Source organism: Brienomyrus brachyistius, chromosome 9 (genome assembly GCF_023856365.1).
Source record: "Brienomyrus brachyistius isolate T26 chromosome 9, BBRACH_0.4, whole genome shotgun sequence".
Taxonomy (NCBI): Eukaryota; Metazoa; Chordata; class Actinopteri; order Osteoglossiformes; family Mormyridae; genus Brienomyrus; species Brienomyrus brachyistius.
In genome coordinates, this window is record NC_064541.1 from 26,127,716 (window position 1) to 26,146,422 (window position 18,707).

The 18,707-nt window shown below is 49.2% G+C and overlaps 1 protein-coding gene across 3 annotated transcripts; it reads right to left on the reverse strand.

Moving 5' to 3' along the window:
* Positions 1-1,127: 1,127 nt before the first annotated feature.
* Positions 1,128-15,902, reverse strand: stk40 (serine/threonine kinase 40). 3 transcript variants are annotated; one of them, XM_049025855.1, is made up of 11 exons: positions 13,882-15,681; positions 12,330-12,460; positions 11,788-11,873; positions 11,320-11,463; positions 10,340-10,564; positions 9,949-10,001; positions 7,315-7,430; positions 5,834-5,978; positions 5,280-5,399; positions 4,994-5,078; positions 1,128-4,649 (listed from the first exon to the last, which is right to left on the reverse strand). In XM_049025855.1, exons 2-11 carry the CDS (start codon positions 12,445-12,447, stop codon positions 4,428-4,430), a joined length of 1,314 nt encoding a protein of 437 aa, XP_048881812.1. In that variant the 5' UTR covers positions 12,448-12,460; positions 13,882-15,681; the 3' UTR covers positions 1,128-4,427. The 3 variants fall into 3 exon arrangements, with proteins under 3 accessions (XP_048881812.1, XP_048881813.1, XP_048881811.1); XM_049025856.1 differs by lacking the exon at positions 13,882-15,681 and adding an exon at positions 12,597-13,483; XM_049025854.1 differs by lacking the exon at positions 13,882-15,681 and adding an exon at positions 15,712-15,902 and having other exon boundaries at positions 1,129-4,649.
* Between the last annotated feature and the right edge of the window lie 2,805 nt (positions 15,903-18,707).

The following is an 18,707-nucleotide window of genomic DNA, read 5'->3' on the forward strand; positions in this document are numbered from 1 at the left end:
GCGTGACAAACCGGCAGTCTGTCTACCCTCAGGCTTCAAGGCGCACACATGGGCAAGAGGGGCCCCCTGGGACTGGAGCACATGACATGGCTGAAGTTGAACAGGAGGAATGCCTCCAAGTGACATCACAAGGTCACAACTGCGTCGTTCTCCAAGACCACAGAGAGAAAGACGATGGCTGTGACACTCACTCACCTCCTACAGGCCTCCGATTGATTTTATGCGTTCTGCTTCAGGGCATTTACCAATGAAAACATCTAGAGAAGTCTTGGTAAGCTCGTCATTTATCTATACCAAACACGATCATGACGACGTTTCATGCCGAGTATATCAGCATAACCTGGTTCTGGCTAAACAGTACTGAAGATAGATGGATTGTCGAAAAAAAAAATTGAGGAAAACCCCTTTAAATACCAACATATGATGGTGAATTCTGCCTGTGACGAATGGACCCATTACCCATCAGACACAAGGCTAACCCATTATGAACCGCCAAGTCACCTGCGATGACAGGATGAGAGACTAAACAGACGAAACTGGGACCGGCGGCTGGCCCATGTTAGCTGCTCCTGTAAGCGATTAGAGGGAGCCCGTTACGGGGTCCGGCTGCCAGGTGTTTGGCCGGGGGCCATCTATTCTCGGGCATCGCCGTAGCGACAGAACAGCTAAAGCACATGCAGCTGGCCGGTCGGTTCACGTCGGTACCCAAGGTGATGTCACTGGTACGATCATGCTAGCGTGATACAGGGAAGAGCTTCTGCACCTCGACAAACGCACAAGGCTAAACATTAAGTGCAGACCACCCCGGCAATGCAGAGGTAGAAGCTGGTATAGTGCTTAGACGTTGTACAATGAAAGTTACATCACACAAGCAGGTGAGCAGATGGAAAACAGAATGGCCAAGCTGTAGGGCATTCACAGGAGCAAGTGGGTCAGACCAACGGGGTAAATATTCAAAACTAACTTACCAGTGCAGTATTTGAACCTTAAACATTTAATATGGAGAAAAAGCTCCCCCTACTGGAAGGAGGAAGAGGCATACCGAACTGCACTGATCTGGTAGGTTACCATTAATCATGTTGCATTCTGGCGGTTTATTTATTTACTTTGACGTTTGAACAAAATCAGACTGACAAGTTGCATTTTTTTTTATTTATTTATTGCTGACATGCATGTAGAGATTTGATGAAGTACAAAAATATGTCTTTTATACAAATTTGTTTTTTTCATCTCTATACAATTACCCAGTTTCAGCTTTGATACCAACCGAACGGCTTACTGCACTGCGCTTAAAACCCGTCTGCTTTAGTCTTCCAACGACACGATCAGATTTCCAGTTTAAACATGAGGCATGTCAACTTTACACTGCAAAAGGGGTGTGTGGGGGGGGAGGGCAAAAATTTTTTTTACATGCCCCTCCCCTAACAAAGCCACATCCTTTCCCATTACTGACAGAGGCAGCTCCCTACACCCCAGGTTTTGCAGTGTATTTGCAAACTGAATCCACACAGTCCTCTTTAGTCAGATTCATAGCCATACCTTGCAGGTCAAAAGCATGCAAAGATCATATCTTAAACGTGGAGCTCAACAACATAATTCTCATGCTGTAAAAAGGTGCTTCAGAAAATGTTCCCGACCTCGCCTGACATACGACGCGACTTTATGGGGGGTGGGTGAGCACACGACAGTCCTCTCCAGATGTGGGTAGGAGTGCATGTGTGTGTATGCAGGTGAATAAGATGGTATTAAAAGCAGGCTGTGCCTATGCAGAGTCTGCTCTCGGTGGGCACATACTCACGGTTTGAAAGGATGACCATTTGCGGTCATGGTTCTTTAAGAAGAAAAAAAAAAAGTGTCTCAAGTGTTCAAGACACACCTACAATACTGCTCAGTACTCAGAGGTTCATGTCGCAGCTTCAGCACTAGGTGGCAGCATAACTCCGCATGAGCACACACCCCTGTGTTAAAGGGACATGGATGCCTACATACTAGATTACTTTTTTTTTTTTTGCAAGATGGCAAGTCACTAGTTTGCACAATGTTTGCCGGCTGCTGTCAGGTTCTGCACGCACGCACGCACCGCGCACACACATACACGCTAGCAGAGTGCGGCACCAAAATGAATCCGGTACGTTCTACAAATCATGCGAAATATTTCCTTAAAAAAATAGATCTACGCAGACTTTTAGTGTAGCTTAATTAGCCACTGGCTTGTGGCAACCTTTTTATACAATTTAAAAAAATAACTGAAGTCAAAGCGGAAATCACAGCAATTAATGAAGACGTAACGGTGGGAGTTGACACAACGCTCGTGGGGGGGTGGGGGAGACAACACCTACAGGTTTATGACATAATGAATAAATATAATCAGAAGCTTAAGACAGAAAACGGGGGAGAAAACAGAAAATAATAAAAAAAAAAATAATCACAAGAGCCTATACTTTCCTCTTGTGTTTTTTTGTCAGTCTTGCTTTGTCACAGAAATGCACTAAAGCATATATACCTATATTACAGAGTTTACGGTAAGCTAGACCACTACTAGGGTGTCCTGTTCTTAAGCGGTTAGCTTGAAAGGTTCTGGAAGATACTGCACCCCTCACGTATCATCGCAGCACCCCCTAACGGACAGGACCTTCACCAAACAGAAGCCTTAAATAAAAAGGATATTAATCTACTGGTAAGTAATCATAATTAATGGGTTGAAAAGTTGTAATTACTTTAGATATGGCAAGAGGGGTACGAAACATGGAAAAGGACAAATCACAAGATGGGTTAGAACTACAGTACGGCTTGTGTGCGCATGCAGGGGGGACAGGAAGATGATGGACCTGCTTGGATTTCTGACACTGGTTCACAAGCACTGCACCAGCACCTCTCCCAGGTGGCTGATCCAACAAAGCCCCTGCCCTAGACCCACAATTCTTAATGACTGAGGGTGGAAGGGGAAGGGTACCCCTCCCAGTGTGCTACTTAAGTGGTCCAAACCAGCAGGCCAGATCAGGGGGCGACCTCGCCTGAGTTTCGACCTCTAAGCGCCCGAGACTGGAACTAGCCCCGGGTTTGGGTAGAGAAAGGCACCGGGTTCGGAACGCATTGGCTGTGGAAACCAGGCTACAAAGATGTGTGGGGGCACCGTGGGGTCAGGGAGCAGAGCCGCCGTGCCGCTGCCACGCGGATTCCGTTCATATTAGCATGCTGCAGTTGTACCGTGATGCGAGAGAACAAAGGAATGTCTGTCAAACAGCACAAAGCCACAAAGACAGAGAGAGGCATTCCTTGGCAAACCACAACTTTACAAAGGAGCTCCGTATTTGGCTATAAATATCACAAATAAAATAGATCATGCTGGCTGATTATTGTTCCAAAGAAAACAAAAAACTGGAAACAGTACAGAAATAAGCCATGCTTAGCAATGTTGGGTATCCTCTGGACAATGCCTGAAAGTCACATGACTCAAAGCCACCTATCAAATCCAAAGAACGACCGATACCCAACCTCAGTCCAGACCATGGCATCCCTGATTGGGGCATGTGAGGATAGCTGCCTAAATTCGAAGAGGGTTAGAATCCTACCAGGTGGGACAGAACGTGCATTCTGCTATTATGAAACCAGAAGCTGTCAGTGACCAGAACAGATGTGGCCGGCGGTAAAAACAAAGAGGAAATTAAATGCTACTTTTATCAACTGGCAGAAAAAAAAACCGTCAAGCTTATTCAGATTTTAGGGAGAGTGCCACCAAAGGGTCACCCTCCCACACTATATTTACGCACCAGGGATGTTTAAAAAAAAAAAAATGTAATGCTTCTCCAGGCCAGATTCACAACGTCCTCGTACAGACAACTGAAAACAGCCTCAGATAAAAGACGGAAAGAGGTAGATCTGAAAGTCAGTTTCAGGACCGATCCAGACTGTTTTGGTTAAAGAAATCGGGGGGACGACACGTACACACACACACAAAGGTTTCTGCACGTGGCAGAACAATGTTGAGAGCTGGGGGAGAGGGGGGGGGGGTGGTCTCCTTCCTGTAAAAGCTCTGGAGACCAGTTGCTACGCGATTCCGCTGTGGAACGCTCTATTGCTCTGGGTGTTGCGGCCGATCTTGGGGTGGGGGGCCTTTAGCTTCCTAGGGGGAGCGTGACACCAGGCAGGGGGTGGGGTCCACGCTGTCCGTAGCCAGGGGCGGGGGGCGGGGGCGGAGCGAGGTCCTCACCCCAGTCTAGGCCGAGCCCTGCTTTAGCCCCCTCCATGGGGACAGGCATGGAGTCCATGTTTGGGTCCACCCCCACCCCCCTGAACGTTCCCAAAACCCCAACCGCCCCCAAGGCCAGAGCATACTTCTCTGCGGCACAGGGCTGAATATGGAGTTTGTGGCTAGCGGGACTTCTAAGTAGGGGTACCGGAGAAGGGTGGGGAGTAGCGGATGGGGGCTACTTCCTCAGGAAGCGCTGGGCCAGGATGGCAGCGTCCAGCGGGCTGACGGGCTGGGCGTCGTGGCCAAGGCGCCGTACGGGTGGCACGCTGCCGCTGTACGGCCGCTTGCTCAGGAAGCTCTTGGCCTCGTGGATAGTGTTCTTCTCCTCCGCCAGCAGCAGCTGTTGCCTCATGTAGTTCTCAAACTCGTACTGCGAGGACTCCTCCATGACCTTGGCCTGGGGAAGACAGCAGAGACACGCTTTAACCTCCATAAATGGGGCTCCCGGCATCAGCCGACACCTGCTTCCATATTTATATTCAACGGCGTCGCTTGCTTACACTGTAAACTCACACGGCGTGCCGGGATTTTACCATGCAATTCCCCTTCTCGCCACACGGCCCACAGCCAGCCTCCCCCATGGCATTATAAACTTCCCACACCATATGTTAAACAGAATGGGCTGACCGCCAGCTCATCCTCCTGTCCTCTGGGCTACAGTCTTACCCTGTAATATGGGGTGCAGCAGAGCAGGCAGACCTAGGATTAGTGTAGCTTAGCTTAATACAACAAGCCACTCACCTCCTGGAGATGCTCAGGGTGGTTCACCTGGTCATCAATGTCTGGCACCACCTGCAGGGGGCCACTCAGAGAGGATACAGACTGCCTGTGGAACACGGACAACGACCCGGGTGAAACCCTGCAGTGACTTCAGTCTGAAAAACTACACATACCCAGCTACCTAAAAGCTTCAACTAGCAGGTACTGTGACCCTAAGGGCCACGAGCCAGGGTCCCTCAGCTAAGCCTGAAAATCACAGCCAGTGACACTTTGACCCCCTGCAGTGCTCGCTTTCACCCACCCTTACCATGAGGCAATGATGGCACTGAGGGACTCTAGCACCTCGGTGGCAGTCAACCTCTGCTGGGGATCCAGAACCAGCAGCTTTCGGATCAGGAACACTGTGCTGTCCGACACACGCCCATCCCTGTTTTTGGTGGGGGGGGGGGACAGAGATGCTTAGGTGCGGTAAACAAAAACAGTGAAGAAATTGCAGATTTTCAAATTCCTCATGTTTAATACTAGTCTCATGACAACAGTTCTTAACCTTGGTCCTGGTGGGCCACATTATCTATCATGATTGCCTGCAAGTAAAACACCTGCAAGTAAACTGAAGAAATTCCAACACAGCTTGAAAGATTTTGCCCCCTTGTTCAGTACTGAAGAGGTCATTGGTTTAAAAAAACTCACAAAAATATAACAACTAAGACTCTGAGCAATTCAACATGGGCAAAACAAGGAGGAACAGGAAATATTAACTGTGTCCCACAACAACAGAGGATGTCCGGGAGCCTCTTGGAGAGACGGGGTCAAAGGTGGAACACAGCGGATTGGGTAGGGTTGGATCAGGATCAGACTTACTCTGGGATGGTGTATTCTGCAGCTTTGATCTTGCGGAAGAGCTCCTGAGGAATGCTGTCGTAGAACGGGAACTGGCCGTACAGCATGGTAAACAGCACCACCCCCAGGGCCCACATGTCGCTGGGCTTGCCGCGGTATGGTCGGCCTGTAGGGAACCAAGATCATCACCGCCTGCACGAGCACGTGCCGCGTAGTGCGCAAGCTGCCTTCGCGCTTTTGCCGAAATGAGCCTTCACCGAGCTCCTCAAAAGGACATATCGCTATGGGGCCGGCTCCGGACCGTCAAATCCACCAAAAGAACCTTTGCTCAGGACGCCGTAAAAAAATAAAGTGAAAAACTCGGCCAGACTAGACAGCCAAAACCTTGAGAAGAGGCGACATCGACTTGCTGAGATTATAGCCTTAAACCTGGCTGCGAGTGGCACGGTCTCCATGCAGCCGCTACAGCAAGACACCATTAAACTGCAATACAACAGCGATTACGCTAAAAAGGACCCAAAGGCGCATAGATCACAGGGGATATCTGTGCATGTCCCACCCTCAGCGGCGAGGCTGTAATTTGTACTGATGAGGGCCCTCCCAGGCACAAGTGAGTCCATAAGGCCTTTCCATGGTTGTACGAGCACTTGGGAGCAGGCCCTCCCCAGTCAGCACCACTCCTCCCGGGTGTGACTCACGCCTGACTCATCGCACTGCTATTTCTCCATCTCCTGTCACGTTTGCTTGATTTACTTCTGGATTTTATCTTCCTTCCCCACAACCCCCTTCGGCACAAAAACCATACAATCTGCACTCCCGTGATGTCGGGGGGGGATCAGGGCAGACCTTCTCTTCATCCCGAGGAAGCGGCGGCCCAGACATGTTCGCACCTCCGTTTATGACCTACTGCCGTGAATCTTCCTCACAATTTTTCTTGGAGACAGAGAGATAAAGCCCCATTTATATAATTAACTTGGGCACGCCAAGAGAGACCGAGACGCACATTCTCACCGAAACGGCCCCGACCAGTTCCATGTGTGCTTCCGCCGCGGTGCTGCGTCAAGATTAAACATATCTACGAGGACATCTTGCATTCCTTATACAACTTCGATTAACCTTCCTCCATTTCTGCTGGAAAACTCATACCTAACTTCACGTGGGACGACCATACAGCCACAACCTCCCCCCCCCCCCCCAACAGGGAAGCAACAGTTGCACAAGCTCTCAGGTTTGGGCCCTGAGGATCCAGTCCCTCCAGAAGACCGACTCGTCCTGTGCGCCCAGTCTATTAAAAACAGCTATTAGCTCTTTATCTCCAATTCCTTTACTTCGCCAATACACAAACAGCAGTGTGTTGACAAGAAAACCGGGATGATGACTGTGTTGGGTGTCTCCAAGTTTTGATTTGGTTACGGGTGTGCTGCATGGGATGAGTCACTGTGTACTTACAAGCTCAAATAGCATAAAGACTATGGGAAAAGCCCCCCCTCACCCCCACTTACCGCTTAGGACGTCAGGACTGATGTAGGCGGGGCTACCCCTCTGGTCCTTCAGGAGGTCATCTTCGCTAACCAGGTGCTTCCCCAAGCAGAAGTTGGTGATGGTTATCCGGTGGGTCCTACAAGGGGGGGTGGGGACTGTTGGTACTGCATGGCCAGGAAAACTTCCAGAATCAAGGACATCTTGCTACAGTTTGCGCAGCCTGCACCATCACATGCAAACTGACAGCTGCTAAATCAATCCAATGACACCCCCTACACCAAGGTGACCCATGAACCGACAGACTACCTGCCATGTGAGTAAGGTTAACCAAGTCAGCAGTAACAGGGGTGTGTGTGTGTGTGTGTGTGTGTGTGTGTGTGTGTGTGTGTTGCAAATGCTGAACTAGGGCCTTTGTTTAAGGGTAAACATTCATACATGAGGGGGAGGCAGAGAGACGCCTGGCAAAGGCCTCGTCTTTAAGGGAGAAGGAAAGGAAAGAAAATATAATAGTATGACAAAAGACACAGTGACGAGTGAGCAAGTCAGCATGTGGCTATGGTTATGCGATGGGATGACTAATGCTTCAATGGAGAAGAACCACATCGCTTTATAACCGCATGCATGTGCACACACACACACACACACAGGTCTGCCCACTGGAAATCAGACTCTATTCTCCTCTCATGGTCAGATCTGTCAGTAGCGGCCCGAGTCGACACCCCCTCAACATCACCTGGAGCCTTCCCGCTTCCCCATTCTATGTACTTTCATACACGGACTGTCTGAAAACAACCTGCTCGTGGTGGGGGGCGGGGGGGGGTGTAAGAGACACTACACCAGGTGTGAGTGAACCTGTCACACGCCTCAGCCTCGCACTGAACAGCGGCACATAAACAGGAACCATTTCGCTGTGAAGAAAACCACAGCAGCATCTCCCAGCCGGGCCGGACTAATGCGATTCTTTTTTTGGGGATGATTTGCCCATTTCTTTTTTTCTCAGGCCAGCTGTTGAGGGGCCTTCCCGCTCCAACAGGGAGCTAACAGCTTCTGCATGTCCCCTCCCCCCAAACCTGAGAGACGCCTGACGAGGGGTGAAGTGCAGGGCGCCCTTTCCGGTAGATGCCAGAAAATGCCGGGCTTACAAACAATGCCCCGACACCTGTGTCCCTGAATTTAAAATGGTACCTTCCAACTCTGCAAAGCAATTGCAGGCATTGCAGATAATATTGCAGGGAGAAAAAAATAATAATTGCACAGCTTAACTAATGCGCATCAATTACAGCTGGCATTATGCAAAAGGTCATTTCTGCACGCTTATTTACAACACAACGGGCTGGAAGGTTCCGCGCAAACTGATTACCATCGCAAATGACACTCCGGATGATAAAACGGGGATGAAACTCAAAATACTGCACGCCCAGAATGAAAACCAGGGGGGAAAACCAAGCATTTTAAATTACTAAGCTGCCGCGGTTTTTGGGTTTTTGGAAACCGAAAACAATAGTGCATTGTTTGAAATCGTGTGAGCATGTGCGCAGTGAGTTTATGGGTAATACCCTGTCAGCGCGACGCCACTCAATCGGTATCGGCAGCAAAGCGACAAGGGTCTAAAACACAGTTGCCCCCCCCCCCAAACCATCCAACAACAGGTCTTCAGCAGCCACCCCTGGCAAATTCCATTTGTGCACCTCACCCCTCCCCCCCTAAAAAGCCTCCAAGACACATCAGATCCACCTGGGTCTTCCGAAAGCACAATGTGAAGTCGCACGTGTGACAGTTCTTGAGAGACGCAGACAAAACGCACGGTTGAAAATGGAGAGTAAGCAAAGAGCACGTTTAGGGCGAGTAGTGCCATACTTGAGCACCGGGGTACCCTGCACTTTAAGATCCGCTGCAGCCGGCAGTCGGAAGAGAACCGCGGAAAGCTGAGACGGAGCGGCCAGGCGAGTGAGCGAGTGAGAGTGAGCGGGCGAGAGAGAGAGAGTAAACACAGTCTTGCGTCAGCACCGGCCGTCAGGGGATGAGTCAGCCCAGTGCTATGGACCCGCTGGCAAGCCTGCCCATTGTCCTCTCCGGAACGGCATGTTCCGCTCCGCTGCCCTGCCCCGGTGCTTTCGATTTCATCACACGCCCAGCGAAACAAAGGCTCCGCCAGCCTGGGCTGAGGTCACAGCGTTTAGCCTCAAGGTGAGGGGGACACCGGTTACAGGATCCGACAGGCACACACTGATATTCCGGGATAAACGTGCCGGAGTGACGGCCGTCGGGAGAGCCCTCTCCTGCTTGCCAGCGCCCAGCTGGACCTGCGGCCCGGCCAAGCCCCCGCACACCAGCTGGGCGGAGCTCCAACACACCCGTCAGCTCCCAGTTGCTGCTAACCTGTGGCACACCTGTCCCCTGCTAGGGTCCCGTCACGGTGCCAGACGAGGAGTGCCATCTGATGTTAATTAGGCCCCCACGACCGCACCCCCCCCACTCCCCAACCCATAGAGGAACGGGAGTGAATCAGACTCAATCAGCAGTGAGCCCGGGGCCACTGTGAACCTGCATTTCGCCACGGGGTAAACCCTAACTTCTGGAGGATCTGAGAGTCCGTGGGTGGGGGGGAAAGGCAAAAAAAACCTCCGAGTGGCAGGATGGCACAGGAGCCTCACCTTTTGTTGAGCACCATGTTTCCGAGTTTCAGGTCTCTGTGCACGATGTTTTTCTGCAGGGCGAGAACAGAGAGCGTGAGAACGGGCCGGCTACTCCGGCACATGGGTCTGACCTGAAGCCCTGCCACCCACCCCCGCAGTCTCCCGAATCCCGGGACGGGCCGCCCATCCCCTCAGTCTCCCGAATCCCGGGACGGGCCGCCCATCCCCTCAGTCTCCCGAATCCCGGGACGGGCCGCCCATCCCCTCAGTCTCCCGAATCCCGGGACGGGCCGCCCATCCCCTCAGTCTCCCGAATCCCGGGACGGGCCGCCCATCCCCTCAGTCTCCCGAATCCCGGGACGGGCCGCCCACCCCCTCAGTCTCCCGAATCCCGGGACGGGCCGCCCACCTTGTGCAACGCCTCAACCACTCGCACCACGTCGTAGAAGATGACGATGGTCTCGCGCTCGCTCAGCCGTTTCTCCTTGATGACGTAATGCTGCAGGTTGATGAGGTCGGCTGTCTTGTCACTGAAGTCGTGGGCACACAGGCAGTCCAGTACCAGGCAGATGCGCTTCTTCATCTTCCGGTGCTTGTTGGACTCGGGGTCCTCTACGATCTCGTAGGCTCTGTCCTGGGGTGCACAGCACATGCAATCAATTCTGACTCCCCTCCCAGAACACACCATCTCCTTTGTCACCCTACCCTCCAACACCCCATCTGCATAGCAAGGCACCAACTTCACGGTTGCTTTTACGCTATACACAAAGCTTGCTGCTGGAAGATGATGGGGCAGAAGCGACAGAGAGACAATGGGCACGAACAGCTGACGCGGATCAGGGTGCGCCGTTTATACACGCCGATCGAGTGGATGCCGGCCCCCTGTTCCCCAGCGAGCCTCTTCCTGGAACAGCATCGACCGCCGGAGTGCTTCTCATTAACAGATGCGGCTATTGAGAAAACAACAGGCGGCAAAAGCGATCCAGGGCCATCTGTGATTGGCTGGCCCACTCAGAGCCCGCTTATAATAAACTGATCGATGCGGGGGGTCTTGCATGACTCACCCGTTTGATCTGGCCGTCAAAACACGCTTCTTAAAAAGGGTTTTCAAAAAAAAATAAAACCATGGGAGATGCGAGACGAACAAGGCATCAAAATAAAAAGGGTGACTCACCAGTGTAATTTGTGGTGCTGAAAGCGAGAAAGAGCGAGGCTACAGCATCTCTACTGCTCCAGTTCAAATCTAGAGTTTCAGAACCAGGTTACGGAGGGAGGGAGGGCCTGCTGGGTCAGATTAACCCAGTGTGCGGGGGGGGGGGGGGTCTCACAACACCTCTGTATTTCTGACCCCAGTTACCGTGAAGGGAGGAGGAGATGTGAAGCACATACTTGGAAGAGGCCATGATGGTGGACCACGCCGTCCTGATTGTGCAGCAGCGAGAGCAGCGAGTACTCTGTGTGCAGCAGCATCTTGCCCTGTCGCTCCTCCTGCGTCTCTGCCATTGCGTCCACACGATCCTCCAGGGTCAGGATCTGCGTCAGGAAATGCAGGGTGGGAATGAGACCAATAGAAAAGGACCCACGTCCTGGTCTGGCTGGGATAGGATCTGCGGGATGGTCAGCCGTGAGTTACACTTTGTTAGTTTGAGGCCGTCCAAACAAACTGCTCATACTGTGAGCGATTCAAAGCCGCGTCTCTGCCTTCAGAGGCGGTGCGATCGGCTGGGGAACAGGGTACCAGGGTGTCAAAGGCTCGTGTGACAAGCAGGAGGCTCCAGCATCCGCGAGCTGTGCCAATAAGCCACGAACCCAGACCCTCTGCAAGGATCTTACCGGGCAGACGGGTCGGCTGCTCACCTTCAGCTGATAGAAGTCATCTGTGCCGTCTTTCCTCGCCAAGCACTGGACGATACTCTGGACGGGCGAGTTACCCAGCCGGGGCCCTGCGTGAAAATACAGCAGCGTGTTAGGACTTGCCCAGCGAGGCGGCGGGGATTCCGAACGACAATCCACCACAGTCAATACGCAAAAAAAAAAAAAAACAAACATGGAGAACACTCATCAACTATCAGCCAATGGCTAATGGAAGGAAAGGACTGCTGCTTTGCCTCTGATCAATACACAGCCCAAAATAGCCCAACCATTTACTACTAGGCTTGCGATGTCATCCTGGATCAAGCCGATGGCCTGAGTGAACAGAGAATAATCCCAACACACAAATTCAGTGTGTACAAGTTGTTCTGCACACTAAGAAAAATGGCTGTGACTTTGGGAACGTGTGCAGCGCAGAAATTCCAGGGATTCTTGTTAGACAAACACAGGACCCGAAGTCTCCCGGCCAAGAAGGCGTGGAGAGCAGAATCCCCCCTCCCCCCCCCGCCCCAAACCCACATCCTTACCGAGAATAAAGGGTCCTGCTCGCTTGGCGTTGCTTCCAGAGACCCCGGGACACAGGAGCTTGCTGGGCCTGGCCGAGTGCTCCCCGGCCCCCCTCTCCGAAGCGCGTCGCTTGGACATCCTGTTTGACGCTCTGCAAAGAACAGATTGGTCAGATAGGGTTCGGCCACAGCCGGACTCGCCCCAGACTCCGACTCCACCAAATTCTGCTCCTTAAGACCACCAAAACCACTGTGTTTGCTTATTACAAGAAACACTGTCACAATTACCAACTTCAAAGAAGATCTGGAGCTGCTGATGTTTCCAGTCGTGTCGACATGCAACACTAGAGTGTTTAATGGCGCAAGCAATCAACTTCAGGTAACACAAACTCCAGAGATTCCTGATGTCGGACTAATATTGGAATATGGGTGGCTTCTGCTGTTTAAAGCAGATTTAATCTGCAGAGATTTATCTAAAAATATGTGAGAATCCCCACATAAAGATTTAACTTCCTTCCTCTTAAAACAGTTTCCTATAAATACAGAGCTTTGTGCAAAGTCTAAAAGTATCACCAAACCTCGTTGTCATTAGTTTGAAAACAGCCCAGGCAGGGAGCACCGAACACATACACAATTCCCACCATAAGTTCTCCAAAAACAACCCGCAGCAATCGCTATAGAGATTCACTTGTTTGCCGATAATAAGTTTCTGTGTGATGAAATCCGCCGTTTCCTGGCACAGAGATTGTTCCCGTAACAGGGAAGTGTGCCCAAAGCCAACACGGTGAATCAGATCCCTGAGGCCTTCTCCGCTATTACACGTCAGGAAGACAAGATGTCAGATCATGACACCACGGAGCACTCCCAAAAAAATCCACAACAGAAACGGCGTATTGCCTGGAAAATGAACAGCGCCCATAACACTGGGGAACACGCCACTTTCCCTTCACTGTACACAGAGTAAGATGCATCTAGATGCACTACAGATACGAGATATAATGGCATAACACCCCCAGTATCCACAAAAATGCCACCACCTTTAAATAACACAGCTTCGTACGAACTAGACACGCACATGAATAGTGATACCGCCACATGAAAACCTGCTGTGACTGAGCTTGCACATGCACCAAGAATTCCTGCATACCCTTTGCACTGCCCCCACCCCACCCTGGCAGTTGCGCACTGTGGTACAAAGGCTCTCTTGGCTTGGAGTTATGCTCCCCCCCCCCCTTCAGACTAGATCGACAAAGCAGTATCAGTGAAACCATGCGCCCATTGGGACATGGCTGATTCATGTGTGGGCAATGAGTCCACCAGCACCAGGTCCTGAAATAGAACAAACCTCCAAAACATTAAAGAATCACAGAGTAGACTGAAGACATGCATGTACTACAGAACACTGCAAGCTGTGAATGAAAACAACTGGACGAATTGTGGGATCGATCTGACACAGCAAAGAATATTTGCATTCGAAACAGAAAGGTATGGGATTTCAGAATGAAAATGCATCAATGTGGACATGAAAATACCATTGAAACAAAATGCCTAACGAGAGAACTAAAATACATACCTTGCAGAGATAACAGCGATCAAATTGACAAGAGTAAAGTAGCAAGTAGAAGTAACAAATAATTCTTAAAATAATATAATGAACTGGACACTCAGGTTTGTACGGGACCAGACACACAAAGAGCTTCTCATCAGCGATGAGGCCAGAAATCGTGAGTGTGAAGCGACAGCATGCATCTGATTCATTTTCCAGCAGACAGACGCACTCCTGCCTCGTCAGTGAAAATGTACGATCTTTAAATAGCTGGAAACAAGGCTTGGGGCCAACAGAGGTGACCACAGATACACCCCCTTATCCGTTTTTAATCACTCAAAGACCAAACATCCAGCTCAGTGGTGGGGGTTTGAATGCGTCCTACTGAAGTTACTGGGGGCACAAAAAAAAAAAAACATCCGAAAAGCTGTGACAGAAAATGAAACAAGCGACCTATTAACAAGCCGCAATCAACACCGATTTAGGCTTCATTTCAGCCTAACTCAACCATTTCAGTGATTAGTGCGAATCTCAACAAGCAGGACATTTAACCTGTAATCAATACAATGCAATCAAAGAAAATATAATTTACAGAAACAAGTAATCGACAATTAAAAGCAGGGCATTGCCATGCAAAATCCCGCCTGTTTTTTTTTCCAGGCACTCCACTTTCGCATACACACTCCGCATATTTGCTCCTAAAATCCTCGTGGAAATGATGGAAAGCATGTAGGAAACAACTTTGTCTGGCCCCGAGGCTGAGGAACCCACGGGCAAAGGAGATGATCACTGAATACCGAACAGCGGCGGCGTGTGTTACGCTAAAAGTGCAAACAAAGCGTGGGGTGACACCCAAACACTAACACGTCTGCAAACACTTCTATTCACACACATGTAAAATTGTGTGCCGAAAACTCGTTACACATCTGATCAATGGAGAGGCGAGCGGTCGCATTCATACTGAGCTCATGTAACATGAATAGCATTATGTAATACCGCTCAGGGCTGTGCATATTATATATAAAGACTGATATTATATTATTACTGGAAATACTGGTAATAATACTGGCGTCTGAACGCCAGTGTCAGTTGTTGTCCCGGTCGCCACACGCGTTTACTAGCATGTAAACACCGTTATAGGGTCCATCTCTTGTCTATATTCCAGCAGCAACCACTGGCGACCAGTGCTTCGGTATTCCTCTGTAAGTTGTTTTGTTTTCCCCAAATTATTTTTAAGCACGCATCTCTGTGTTCCTGGACATACAAGGTCGCACACAAGCGGCGTCCTGGTGACCGAGGTGGGAACGAAAAGGCGACCGGGCACAGGGCAGGTATCACGAAGCGCACAATGCACGCGGGCGGGCGAAGCACAGGAGACAAGGCAAGTTTAAAGGGCAGTAAAATGCAGAAAGAGAAAGAGGGAACACGCATCCTCTTTGTTAAGTCCTACTATTCTCACAACCACCATCTGTCCCTAAGCCTTTCTGATTCCGGCCATATATAGCAAACGCGAGCCGATGGTGATCAGTCGCCATGAATGATGATGATTTTAAAGTTTGCACTGGTCGTTAAGTGCCCCAGAGGCGACCGGGGCAGCGGGGAACAGGGTACGAGCCTTCGCGTACGGTATGACGCGTCGCAACCGCCGCAGCGATCCCGACCCCTGGTCCGCACGCCTCCACTCCCACATGGGCAAGACGAATAAAATAAGTAAAAATAGCTTAATAAGAAACACCGCCTTTGGAGTCAGTGTCGGAGTCGCCCCCGCCAGCCCCCCTCCCTCACGGGATCGCCGACAGGCCCTTTAAACAAAGTACAGCCCCTGTATGGAAAGGGAGGTCTTCGACAACAACTTACCTTTGAGCCAAAACAGCCGGATAAAACACACTGTCTACACCGGGAACATTATCTTAACTCCCCTCCCACCCAAACGAAGCCGTCCTTCGGCAATTTTGAGGACTCGTTTTGTTATTAACTCGAACGAGCAACCAGGAAAAAGCCTCCTTTTTTTGACCCGCTGATCACATCTTTCCATAGCAGCGCCACCTGACAACGGAAATGACGCACGTCGCGTCGAGTGAGCGACGGCTGCATTTCACCAATAGAAATTGGTATCTCGCCTGGCCAATACGAGGGAGGCTGTAGATGAGCCAATAAAGGGAGGTCCTTGGCCGGTTACGAACGCAGGAAAGCTGTGAATTCTCAATACATTTGAGAATGATGAGGCTTCAACGGGAAAGATAGGCATTCGATGAGATGGGATTACTATGCTGGTTATACGTTAAAATGGTTATTTTCCTGAATAAAACTAAATTATAGCAACAGTAAAAAAATTTTTTATTTATACCCTGTCTATAGACAAGACATGGAAGACTGCGTAAAATTGCTAAGTCTGGATTTTTTTGAATGGATACAGCCATCCTTATTCCCATTCTTAATATTTTCCTTCAGTGCTAGTATCAATGGACGAACAGGCTTGAAGATTAGTTACACCATCTAGAGGCACTGCTCCTATGAGAAAATAATATTAATGTCAGTAACTGCAGTGGTGACCAAAACACTCAAAGTTAAGTAAGATGTTGAGAATTTTGCAGAATGCATTCCAAGAGTGTTTACAGCCTCATGCAATGAAATTTGCTTGGAATTTCACTAGAGACATCAAATTAGTTTCCCTTGTCATTCCAGCAGACATAAGAGAACTTTATACCACCTCCTTTGGTCCCTGTGGGTTCTCTCACCAATGCTATCCACACAATCTAATTCAAGCGTAGCATGACCTTTATGTCTGAGATATCTACACTGACTTATGTGCAATCGGATCCAAATTTAGGTCTTTGCACAAAGTAATCTCGCCTACACTTTACTGTTTCTACACAGTGGGCAGGTGTGGATTCGTGGCTCAGAGCAGTTTGAAGGGGAAACAGCACAGCAGTGGAGAATGGAAATTGTATTTTTTTTTTGAGCCCCCAACTTAAGCCACATGAAAAGTTTTTCTTTCTTCATCAGTGTGAGGATTAACATTATCCAGCCCACACGTGTGAAGTGGAAACAATCAGCCCTATTTTTGGGAGTTCCCTGCAGGTTAGAAAACAGAAGAGCGTTAATGAACTGTACGGTCTGCTGGAGCAGAAAGATTCAGTTTGGTTGAGAAAATTCATAAAGTTTCTCTAGGAAAAAATATCTGCCAAACAAGAGAATCTGTAATGTCTGAAATACTGTTTGTAAATATTTGCCAATTTATGCTGAACCTATAAGAAAAAAGAATCAGGCCATCTTATTAACGTCTTTTTCTGAGGAACTAACTTACAGAGTACAGTAAAATAATGAGACAGTCTATTGCTATGACACATTTGAACTATATATTTGTCTGATTTACTTTTCATTCATTTTCATTAAATGTTTTTTTGCTGGTGTACTCTTGTAAGTGGCATTTTGTACATTATTGTTATAGCATATCCTGCATAAATAGCAATACTCTTTTTAGAATGTTTATTTGATTCTCATGTTACACGGAGTTTGCTTTGATGCAAAAAGTGTGGCTAATGAATAAATGTAAATGTCTGAGTCATTTTTGGGGGGGGGGGGGGGTTTACTTAGAGATATGCACAGGAAGGCTGGTATATTGACAAAGAAGCAAAAGCTGTGATAATGAACCTGAGGAGAGCTGGACAAACTGTTGCAAAAACCATAAAATATTCATTCAGGTGAGCATCCTCTACAGATCGGTATAGTACGGCCCTTATGGGAAGCACTAGACTCCTAGAGTGTAAAAGCAAGCCAAACAGTGGACACAGCTGGAAGGACTCTGGTAAATACTTAGGTGAAGTGCTGCAACAGGGAGCAGGCTAGCAAAGCTAATAAATAGAGCTTCTATCATGGGGTTTCAGCCGATCAATCCTCTTAGGTATATTGAGGGGAGAAGTCAAATTTTTGACATCTACTGTGGTCCAACAGGATTGGCTAACAAAGAAATCAGACTGTGATTAATGGTTTGTTGTAATAATAGGCATGCTGAAGTACAACTATTCAGAGTGGAGTGGAAACATAATCCCAATGGACGACCATTGGAGGAAGGATCTGCTGAGGATGCTAGGAAGTAGCATTTCTGGACTCACTGGACTGGAGATGTCTTGATCCCCGACACATGTGTAATCACGTAGTAAAGTAAAGGGTTTCCATCCCCAAGGAATTATTTGTTACTCATCAGGCACATAGCCTGGTATGAATTAGGGCCCAGTCTTTCTTTTGTTGGCCTTGAACACAAAATTTGTGGGAGCGAGCAACCTCAGAATGATGTGACAGACTGAAGGCTTCGAGAAGCTGAGGGCCATCACAGTGACAGCGATCTCAGCTGAGGAGCCAATCAGAAGGGGTCTGACGCAGCCCCAGGCCGGGAAGCCATGAGGAAAGTGCGGACGATGCGTTCTATTTACCTCGGAGGTTGGAAGTTGGAGCTGGGAATTACATCACAGCTGGGTTAACCACGTTCCAAGTCGGAAAGCCATTTAGCAATACCAGTTCTAGCCAGGGTCACTCTTAGCCACTGGTAGCAATACCAGTTGACAACAAAGCATTACGCAGTATTTTGCACATACAAATATCCTAGCAACATGTCCACAATACTGTATGTACAACCAATTTGATGACACACAAATAAGACGCAAATGCTAATAAACAGTATACAACTACAGCCTTCATTTCTGCTGATAAAGAGCACAGCCATCTTGAATTCTGAGGTTGGGGCTGCAGAGGTTCCTCCGACTTTCTGAGTCGGAATGCCGACTTCAGGGGGTGTTCCAATTGAAATTTCGCACTAGGCACACAGAAATTCTGAGTTCCCAGTTCAAATGGGA

Excerpts from the sequence above, each read along its gene's own strand:
- stk40 (XM_049025855.1), bottom strand. The coding sequence starts at position 12,447 with ATGTCCAAGCGACGCGCTTCGGAGAGGGGGGCCGGGGAGCACTCGGCC. Across the intron at positions 11,874-12,329 it reads AGCAGGACCCTTTATTCTCG|GGCCCCGGCTGGGTAACTCG; the intron begins GTAAGGATGTGG and ends ATTTTCACGCAG. Across the intron at positions 7,431-9,948 it reads AACATGGTGCTCAACAAAAG|GACCCACCGGATAACCATCA; the intron begins GTGAGGCTCCTG and ends CCCCCCTTGTAG.